This window comes from Astyanax mexicanus, chromosome 5 (assembly GCF_023375975.1).
Source record: "Astyanax mexicanus isolate ESR-SI-001 chromosome 5, AstMex3_surface, whole genome shotgun sequence".
In the NCBI taxonomy this organism is placed as follows: domain Eukaryota; kingdom Metazoa; phylum Chordata; class Actinopteri; order Characiformes; family Acestrorhamphidae; genus Astyanax; species Astyanax mexicanus.
In genome coordinates this window covers 55,439,123-55,450,400 of record NC_064412.1, presented here as the reverse complement: position 1 = coordinate 55,450,400, position 11,278 = coordinate 55,439,123, and the positions used below count along the sequence as shown (strand labels likewise).

The window sequence follows — 11,278 nt, the reverse complement described above, 5'->3', positions numbered from 1 at the left end:
TGCATTTGTAGACCTGTAGGTTACAGGTCTCTAAATTTATTCATAAAATGCTGCTGATTCCACTGGTGGGTCACTTAGTTTCAGTATATAAACAATATTTTAGTTAGTAAACATCTGCTGAGTAATTTCTTTTTTTAATTAAAAGCCCCATAATGCAATGGGTCCACCAGACCTGGCTGGACACCATGTGAAACAAAATACAGTAGACCTAATAAAGGGTTACACCTGTTTTTATTAGTAAATAATTTTTTATTAGTGTTTTCCTGTTTATAACAAAACCCACAGTTATATTATTTCATTGATATATATATATATATATATATATATATATATATATATATATATATATATATATATATATATATATATATATAAATAAAAATCTAATAATTTTATATCTTAAATCTATACCTTTATTAACCTTTAAATGGTCAGCTCAACTTATTTGGACTCTTGCGTACAAATGTTTTCAATAACAAAATAAAAGAACTGCTATATAAAATCTTGCATTTTTTAGACACTATTAAACACTAAACACTTATTTTTTTTTAGACTTCAAGAGGAGGTTCAGTATCTATTCTCCAATATATATTTTATATTTTTGATGACTTCATTTGACCACAAGGAAATTTTAAGTTTATTTATAATTTTAGGTAAATTGTATAAAACTAAATTATCTAAAAATATACCATCATTCCAAACTTTTGTTTATTCACACCTAAATGATTATATTCAGGTATTGACTCATTTTCGACAAATTAAAAATAAAAAAAATCATAAATCCATCGATATTTTGAATCTTTTTCATTTTTATTTGAATCCCACTTTACTTTTTTCAGTTTGTTTTGTTAAGGTTTGTTTATTTGTGGTTTGGTTTTGATGTTCTTGTGATGTTGGTTGTATATAACGTGTACTTGAACTATTATTGTGTGTATTTTAGGCTGTTGGATTGTACTGTATACAAAAATAAATAAATAAATAAAATAAAAAATAAAACACAGAACCGGGCCGCAGGTGGAACCTTTGTGTTGAGGCTGCGGGGAGCGGAATAGGCGGCGGACAGCGGGCGGGTCAGCGCGCAGCTGCGGTTCGGGTAGGAAAGCTCTGCTGCTGCTGCTCACAGACTCTAATATTTAATATAAAACACTTTATTATTTCTGATTAATGTAATATCCTGTAGATTATGTGTGTAAATGTTTTTGTGTTTCTGCTTTCGGTTCTTCCCTCAGTGATGTGTTGTATTCTGTTGTGTTGTGCTCATTCGGGAGGATTAGAACTGATTTCTCTCAGCTGATTTATTATTGTTTAATATTATTATTATTAATAATAATAATAATAATAATAATAATAATAATAATAATAATAATAATAATAAAAAGCCTGTAGTGAAGCGACTCTGCTGCATCATAGAGTGTAGAAAAGCCTGGAGTATTTTAGACTGATTTATTTGTGTTTTATATGAACTAAGTACTAATAAATATTACTCCACAAGCTGCTTTTTTCCCAGCTCTTCCTTCCTTCCTTCCTTCCTTCTTTCTTTCCTTAATTCAGTTCCATTCAAGCAAATAAAAATCCTTCCTTTCTACCTTCAGAACGAAATTCCTTCTTTCCTTCCTTCATTCTGTCAGAACGAAATGCTTTCCTTCTTTCCTTTCTTCCTTTATAATGAAATTCCTTCTTTCCTAATTAAATTCCCTTCCTTCCTTTTTTTCCATCCTTCTTCCCTTCCTTCCTTCAAAACGAATTTCCTTCCTTTCTTTCTTCCTTATTTTCTTGCAAAGAAATTGAATTCCTTATTTCTTCCTTCCTTATTTTCCGAACAACCTTTCTTCTTTACAAACAAACTTCCTGTTGAAGGAAATATAAATCCAGCAGCAACATTACAATATACTCAGATAAAGAAGAATATACAGTAGGATTGGAAAATTAATTAAAATGTATCTGAATAATAAAATTCGTGTTTTAATGTGATTTTCAAAGTCAAATCTGTACATATAGAAGCTACCAGAGTGAATCTCAGTACATAGTTATTTGCTTCTGTCAGAAACATGTAAAGAGCTTTTCTATGTGGCAGTGATTTACATATTTACAATTTTACAGGTTTACAATTTACCCTTTGTAAAGCTGTTTTAATATCCTCATATGCAAATGTTGTGTGAACAAAAGCAGTGTATTCATTTATTCTTCTTGCCTGTTGTAAAATTTATTTTCCAGGAATTTTGTGGTGGTGGTCGTGCAGTAATATGGAGAGTATGAATCACCCTGAATTAGCTGTTTCAGCATTGCCATGGGTGCCAGTGACTGTGGGGGATATGAAACTGCTGGCCAAAGCTTTTTTTGGTGATACTGAGTATCGACTGCTTTTGAGTGACTTGTCCAATATGTGGGAGGAAGAGATGAGCAAGGACAGCATCCAGAGTCGAGCACAGGTAACAATATTAACACACAATATAAAACAAAAGAACAAAAAATATTGCAATACTAGTTTTGATCCATATTGCCCAGCCCTATTAATTATTCAATTTACATAGTAGTTTAATTAACATTTTTTGACAAACAACCACATGCACTGTAAAATATCTTATTTCAGTCTTTCTCTTTCTCTCTGTCTCTTTCTCAGGATCTAAATAAGCGTCTGAAGGCTCCAGTAGAGGCGTTCTTTGCTCACCTGCGCTCAGTGGCCGCACCGTGTCTCTCTGGACAGTCACATGACCAGAGCACAACAGCACACTTCCACCTCGAACATTATGGCAGCCACCTAACTCTCAAACTGAAAAGTGAGCTAGCAGGAGTCCCATTCTACTGGGAGTTCCGCTGCACCCCTGCTCCTGTAGCTGTGGTATGATCTGTGTTGTGTGGCTTTTTTTATGCCTAATGCTGAGTATTAAGTAGTCTTGCTCTCTCTGGGAGATAGCTTTTAACTTTTGTAATGAGAACTTATAATGTATGTTTGAAATGCATAATTATATATACTTTTTTACTGTTTTGTCTTGTGTGTAAGGTGTCCAGGCAGATGATGCGCCCTCTGTTGGCTGTGACTCGTGTACTGCAGAAGCAGGTTGAGGAGCTGTCTGCTCTGCTTGTGAGGAAAGATGCTGAGATACAAGATTATAAGGAGAATGGAGCCGTGCTCAGTAGAGGTAAGGCTTTTTCCTACATCATATATAGTCATTATATATATAGCCAAATATTACTGTATGTGTTTCTGTGACTGCAGGCAGACTTCAGACCGAGCCTTTTGATGAGGAAACATATCGAGAAAACTTTATCACCCAGGTGAGAGGCATTTTCTTATACCCAAAAAAAATCTGTTTTTTTTTTTGTTTGTTTGTTTTTTTTAAATATAAATAAATCCTAAAACTTTAAGGATTCGCAGATGCACCCACTGAGTAATTTTTTTGGATTGTGGTATGATTTTATCACAGAAATCTGGTAGGAAAAAGCCATCATACCCTTCAGATAAATACAGTGTTTCGTTCAGGTGTACTGATACAGTTAAAATACTAATGGTAAGAGTAATGGAAGTAATTATATTGTTACCTGGTAATAATAACAGTAATAATGGCAGCATTTAGGAGATTACCATGTAAACGCTTATGTCCGAAATGTGCTAAATATACACAATAATATCAATAATATCAACGATAATATACTCTGAAATATTGTGCTATATTACCCACCCCTAATTATCACATCAGGGTTCTACTTTTTTGCTGTTTTTAGCAAAAGACAAATTTACACTGCTCTCATTTTCCATTATATATCCTGGAGGGTGGGCAGCTGGTCAGACGTGGATAGCAGGAGCTGAAGGTTAGGAAGCTGCTCTGAGATAGTGAGCAGGAGACTCTGATGTTTAATCTTTCATTTGTATCAGGCTGGAGAGACGGCCAATCAGTATATCCTGTTGTGACTCACCTGAATATGTCTGGCTTTGTGTCTGCTATAACAACTTTAATAGGGCATATATGCACTTATCCCAAATAATACATTCTGCACCCAGATATATGATTCTGTGCTCGCTCTCGTAATTTCAGTTGCTTTATAATCAATAGATCCCTAAAAAAAAAAAAGAACCAGTCACATAACCCCATATGCAGCACAGGGACTGGATAGTGTCCACACACATGCAGCACTCTGCAGCAGAGTGTGTTTGATATGAATCTCCAGACCCCCCATTTCAGGAGGACTAGAAATTGGTTCTGAGATCAAACAGCTTTCACACTCGACCAAACATACCAAGCTCTCTGTAAGACTGGTGTGAAAATGCGGTTCGTATTGTGATCAAGGACATTGTGTTCTGTTGATTTTCTTTTTTTTTCTGTATGACACCAGGATATTGCATGTCTGAATACAATGCCGATTTCAGCATACGAATGATGAACTGTTTATATTGTGATTCAGTACTGAAATAAACATTTTGGGAAAAAGTTCTCAGAGAAGTGTCAGATTTTGCACGTAGCTGCAAAAATCGAGGTTGTCCATGAGCAAATAATTGTGTCTGTGTGCCTGTGTGTTGAATTCCATCAGTTCATTTGATCTCTGTGCTGAAAGATGCTCCACCTCCAGCCGTGGCTGTGTTTTCAAGAATAGCTGTGTTTGCTGAAGGTGTGGAGCTGCCTGGTCGCAGGTTAATTTCCTCACCCTTATATAGGTGAGTGGTCCAGCGTGAGGTGACCTCACAGTGACTCGGGTCCTAAGGAGTGTCTGTCAGTTTGCTTTAGTGGTGACGCATGCCTCTGGTCTGTGCAGTGCTGTGTATGTTTGTGTGTGTGTGTGTGTGTGTACATGAGCCTGTGAGAGAGGTGTGTTTGAGACGTGACGCATGTTTTCGGTGGTGTGTGTGTCGGTGTGTGTGTCTGTATGTGTGGTTGAGGGAGAAAAAGATCAGGTCCAGGTCTGTGTGGAGGCTTTTTGACCGTACGCTTCTTCGTGACGCATTCGCTCGGTTTTTAGGGCTAAAGGAAAAAAGAACAGATGAAACTGGGTGAGCTGGGAAAGCATTGGGGTTTTGGCACTGGGTGAACCTGCTCCCCACCACAGTCCAGCATTTGTGTTCCCAAACTAAATACCGTATTTCCCTCAGAAGTGCTGCATTTTGTTGAACTTTTTATATTCCTAATCTTAGAATAATAAATAACATCCTCCATCTGTTTAGACACCCCGGGCTAGAGACATCTTGTAGATTTTCTAAGTAAAAATAGGTGAATCAATTCAGTGTAGTAAACTAATGTCAATTTACTTTTCATGTTTTTGAACATTTTAAAGTTTTTACAGTTCCTACTGAAGTGAGTGGATCACCATGGCAAGTTCCAGTGAGCTCTCTGCGGCCTTCACAAAGAAGGTTGGTGTGGGGTTGGTTGATGCTGTATTTGGTCTGCAGGTTTAGGTTCAGCAACAGTATGTGCTGAAAGAATGAGGTCAGCTGACTTCCTGAATATACTGAATATAGACCAGGTTATTCCATCAATTATTTTTTTTTGTTCCCTGATGACACGGCCATATTCCAAGATGACAAAATGACGAGTTTCTTCATTTTAAATTTTAAATTCTAATTTTCTGGTAAGAAATGCTCTAAATGACAATAATGTTATAAAACAATAATGTTCATTTTACTCAAACTTAAACCTATAAATAGCAAAATCAGAGAAACTGATTCAGAAACTGAAGTGCTCTCTTCGTTTTTCCAGAGTTGCTAAACTGAAGTTGCAAAATAATATTGTTTGATATTTACACAATTTACAATCCATCAGGGTTTATTGACAGTATAATGAATTAAAAAGTAAAAATAACTGTGGCTTTAAGAACATTTTTAGAACTAAGTGACAGCTTTCTCTTTCCACACTGAGGTGCGGCATGTTAAACATTGGCAGATAGACTCAGACTGAGACAGCAAGTCGAATGACGGAGACTTGAGGAATTTCAGCCTTCTGTGATAAAGAGGCGTGACTTTATAGGAAAGATACAGAAATGCTTTACAGTAGCTTCCTTCTCTGAAAGCTGCAGGGGTGTATTAGTGTGCTCACTTTCCTCTCTGGTCTTTCAGACGCTCACACTGGAAAATATCGGGTTTTAAAATGTAGTGTAAAATGCTGTTTTTGGATATTGATGTTTGAAGACTCGACACTTCACAGAATGTCAGAGGAACAAGGCTAGCCCTTCATGATCATGCATTTTGTTGCTGTCAGTAAAAAATAGACAAGCAATAAAATTTCTGGAAGTTGTGACAAACACAATATAAGACATTGGGTCGAATACCAAACACAATTTAAAAAGGTAAAAAATAAAAAAACATTTATTTTATTGAAAAATATTAATTTAACACTAAAAACTTCCCAGCAGACATATTAACAAAGCACAATTTGACATAAAATAAATTAATAATTGTTCAGTATGAATTATTCTGTTTTAAAGAACAAGTGCTTCTTTTGCCAATTTTTAGCAAAATTATTTCCAAATATTGGGTGCATCCTTAGTAAAAATCTTGTACTTTTTGACAATTTGTTCACAGATTTTGTCGAATTTCGATAGACCGATAAATATGCTCTGAAAGGATAATCGTGACTGGAGGCGTCTGGCTAGAATTGTCTTTGCAAACAGACGAACGACTGGCAAAAATCAATGCACACACAACCCACGCAACTTTCATTTTAATGGGATATTTCAAAAGTCATGGGACAAGAACTAATCAGTGTAGTTCGATATTTTCCATTGATCATTTCTAAAATCCTTCCCTATTTTTCTGTCTTAAACCTCTACCTCAGTATTTCTCAGCCTTGGTCTTAGAGGCACCCACTCCTGCACATTTTAGTGGTGTCCCAGCTTTAGCACCTATCCCTTCTACAAACACCCCCCGAAAGGACTTGTTAATGAGCTGATTAGTTGAATCAGGTGTGTTGGGGGGAGAGGGCAATAAAGAGCAGGGCAATAAATGTGGAGGGCAAGACCAATGCCATCAGGGCCAGAAACACTGCTGTAGAGAATCTGTCAGAGATGCTTTAAGGTATAAAAAGGGGGGAAAAGAAAGAATATAGATAGTGGAGAAGGGGTGAAGGTGGTGAGGATGAAGACAGATTTATGTCTTCTGATTGTTTTCTTTTGGTCTAGAATAAATAAATCATACATTTTGCTATGCTCAGTGCAGTTATTGATTTGGGATGTTAATATATAACGAAATTATATAATATATAATGAAATTCTGGTATAATTTCAGTTCAAATTACCAGATCTGCTTCAATGTAGTTAAAATTGAGTAGGATAAAGCCATTAATGATCTTATGGTCTGAGTCAATATATGCCCCATAGTGAAATTATTTATGTTTTTTCAGCCAATGTTACTCTGAAAGTGACCTTAGTGGTTTCAAGGTGTTTAGCTGTGCTCAGGATGTTGCTGTGACCGTTTACAGGCCACATTATTTGCCTTTAGCTTCTCGAAGTCCACAGAAGCCTTCTGGAATCTTCCATACCCAGCGCCTAGCTTTAGAGTGGAGAGTGAGGGCAAGCTAGCCTCAGACAAACATCTCAACAGCCACTGCAGAATGACCGTGGTTGTTTATCAACTATAAATAAAGGATTTTCAGCATGTTCCGTTCATACACAGATATCTTTTCCTGCTTTGTTTAAGCGTATGACCCTTGTTTGACCTGTATATTCTCTCCCCTAACAAACAGGTCCATACGCATACTGATGAAATGATTAATGAGTGGTTGAAGTGTCGAGATAAGCTATTTGCTCCTTCCTGCCTAGATTAGTTGTTGTATTTCAAATAAATGACATGGTTCCGGAAAAGCCTGTATAATGCCTCATATCTTTTTTTTCACAGCATTTGATAACACCTGCTCTGTTCACACCTTTACTGGTTAATTAATCGTGAAACGGTTAAAAAAAAAACAAGGAATAAAAGACCCCTTTTACATCTGGTTACTTTATGTGACGACTGACATCTTCATTCTATTTTAATAAGATTTTAACTGCATGTATTTACACTTGGTAGTCAAATGCATCTTCAATTAGTCAATCAATTAGAAATCTGATTGCTATTTTAAACATAATAACTAAGTTAACTAAAGCTAAGCTAAGTAAACGACTCTTTTAAAGTCAAAAGAGCGATGAATGTTAATCTACACAGATTTTTCACCTAAAAATGTTTATTAAGGTGAGTAAAGTGCTTACATTTATTCACAGTTAGCTTAGATTTCCAGATTTCCACTAAGGCTGGGTGCAGCAGCATTAGCATAGTAATAGTATTAAATAGTAAATGCTGCCCGACAGTGCTACACTGAGGAACCCTGAGTGTTCCAGTAACCCAGAGTAATCTTAGCCAACGATTCGTCACATGTGCAGGTTACAGTTCGATGTACTTGCCTCTAATGACAAAAGAGCTAACAGTTAGAAACTAATACTAATGCTGCACCAGCAGTGCTAGCTAGGGTTAGTAGCAGGCTACAGGCTGATAAATCTCACCCCTGAACGACGAAAGAGCTAGTGCTTAGCATGGTTAGTGGCTAATGCTAATAATGTTACTCCAGTCTCGGTACTGAAGAACTAAACTGAAACTCCTGTATACCGCTGTACTTCAGTGGAGTGTTTTTACTCTCCTCACTTCAACTGTGATAATTCACAATGCCTTGCCATGAGCACACTGGCCAGTGTTTAATCCTGATCATAAGACAACACCTCACAACTTATACACATAGTTTGTGTTCCATTACCTGAGGGGCAGCCCTTCTTGTTTGGGACTTTTCGGATCAGTGTTTAGTTGACCGTAACAATGGGTATGTACTTAATAGGTTCGAGACCGTGTCACTGAGCTGAGGTGCAGACAATGTGGTAAAAAAAACAACAGTGTTTTAAATGAGTTAAGAGAAAAGAAGAGTCACAGAAGAGAAAGAAAGAGTATCCTGGTTCACTGGGGACTTCTTTCCTCACATTGCTTGCTCTGTGCCCAAAGAGGAACTGAAAGCAGCCAGAGCATACATTTATTTTTACAGAATTTAAACCAACAAATAATAAAAATAAATAAATGTAAACTCAGGCCGACATGTATTTTTAGGAGACCCTCACTCGGATAGCAGAATGTGACCACCGATTTCACCAAGTCAATATTTGGAGAGCTAATTTAGAGAGCTTTTTTCTTTCTGTTGTGAAAGAGAGTGTGTTTGAGTGGACATGGGTGTGTGTGCGCATTTATCTGAAAGTCTGTGGGTTTGTCAGTCAGTACACATGAGTGCAAATGTAGTGTGTGTGTTTTTTTTCTTTTAATTTAATAAAAACACTTATTATCACTAGTCCACTTTGTACATATCCATGTAGACTCCTGCTCGCCATGTTCTTCTTCTAATTAGCCAACGACTACTTCTGCCATGCTCTCCCTCTTTTTAAAGTGAAAGAAACAGCTTGACCTTCAAATGTCTAGAAGATGTTTAAATATAGGATGTTCTTATATTTAGTGAGTAAATAAATATGTAATCTGTAGTGTTTTGGCACTTTGAGAAACATAAATCATTAAGTTGGGTGTGAACTGTGTGTCTGAGCCCATTACCCCTCTCCCATTGGGTATCAGTGCCCAGAACTTTGTGTTAGTATCATTAAACGATAAACAGCCTGAATAATCTCTTGGGTTCTCCTTTTGCTCTTTTTTAGACTCTTCCTCAGATGGGTGCGCTTCAGGACTGCCTGGAATTTGACTCTGAGTTGCAAGAGCTGTATGTGGCTGTGAACAGTGTAAGAAGCAACCAGAAGCGTAAGCGCTCTGTCTCTCCTTCAGCAGACAACTTCAGCTTTGTTCCTGAACAGATCTCACCTAACCACGACCAAGGCAGTGCGCCTGCAGGTCAGTTCATTCATTACACATTGAACTGTCTATCCTATTTCTCTGCCAGAAATCCATTAATGTTGCTTCAGCATTTCCATTGGTTGTATTGCTCTGCAGGTCTGAGGCCTCCTGTTTCTTCTGGGTCTAAACAAAAAAATGACCAGCAGTCGCTAGAAAAAACTCAGGAAGCTGACAGTGAACAGGTTTGATGCTGGTTTTTACCTCTACGTACATACAGCTCTGGAAAAAAATAGTAAAAGACCACTTAAAAATGATGAGTTTCTTTGATTTTACCAAATTAAAAATGATTACAAGCCATCAAACCACCAAACTGAACTGCTTGAAGTTTTACACCAGGAGTAAAGCAGCATAAAGTTATCCAAAAGCAGTGTGTAAGACTGGTGGAGGAGAACATGATGCAAAGATGCATTAAACTGTGATTAAAAACCAGGATTATTCTACCAAATATTGATTTCTGAACTCTTAATACTTTATGAATATGAACTTGTTTTCTTTGCATTATTTGAGTTCTGAACGCTCTGCATCTTTTTTTTTTGTTATTTCAGCCATTTCTAATTTTCTGCAAATAAATGCTCTAAATGACCATATTTGTATTTGGAATTTGGGAGAATAAAACAACAATGTTCAACAAAATAGCAAAATCAGAGAAACTGATTCAGAAACTTCTTCATTTTTTCCAGAGCTGTATTTGAGTATATGCTGTTCAGTACTAGTAGCCCAGTTTATAATCATGATTATAAACTGAGTTATTGTTAAAACTCACTGCAGCTTTTTCCCCCCCATATTTTGAATAGACTGTGCCACTCTTACCTGCTGCTGCACCTGTAGACCGCTCGAGTGTTCGCCCCAAGAAAAAGAAAGCAGTGGGACTCTTCCGATGATTCTGTCACAAAACTCTTAAGGAACGATCACATAGTTTTTAAGAAATTTGGAATCACTGACTTTTTATTGTGTTTTTTAAGTATTTTTATGTTGTAATTATGACTGCCTAAAGAATCATTTTATATAAATAAAACTGTTTTTACTGTATTAAACTGTTTAATTTATCCTGTTTAATTAAACATCATCGCATCCCAAAGCTTTGACTGCATTCAAGGTATGATGCATTTCTTGTCGCTGTCTCAAAAAAAGCTGTTCCTGTTAACATGCCTTAACCTGCCATATACAGGCTACATGTGTTGGTGATTCAAACCCCTTTTTTCTGCAGTAAAATAATTTATTTACATTCTGAAATTTTGAGGGCTTTAAAATCTCCTAGAGGACACTTGGAGAAGCTGCCTTCCAATTCCAGATCAGTAAAAGGAATCAAACCAAATTCTGCATGTTTGAAATAAACGTAAAAACTAGACAAATATAACAAAACTAAAGGTTTGCAGGACATGATATTTTAAGTTCAGTACATTTCAAGTTCAGGAAACAGCCAATTTTATTTTATGATTTTATTCA

General features: G+C 36.5%; 1 protein-coding gene across 1 annotated transcript; it reads left to right on the top strand.

Moving 5' to 3' along the window:
• Nucleotides 1–1,025: 1,025 nt before the first annotated feature.
• Nucleotides 1,026–10,866, top strand: nhej1 (nonhomologous end-joining factor 1). The gene is made up of 8 exons (XM_007244187.3): nucleotides 1,026–1,093; nucleotides 2,215–2,429; nucleotides 2,621–2,839; nucleotides 3,002–3,140; nucleotides 3,218–3,276; nucleotides 9,640–9,829; nucleotides 9,929–10,014; nucleotides 10,627–10,866. Exons 2-8 carry the CDS (start codon nucleotides 2,244–2,246, stop codon nucleotides 10,711–10,713), a joined length of 966 nt encoding a protein of 321 aa, XP_007244249.3. The 5' UTR covers nucleotides 1,026–1,093; nucleotides 2,215–2,243; the 3' UTR covers nucleotides 10,714–10,866.
• Nucleotides 10,867–11,278: the final 412 nt, after the last annotated feature.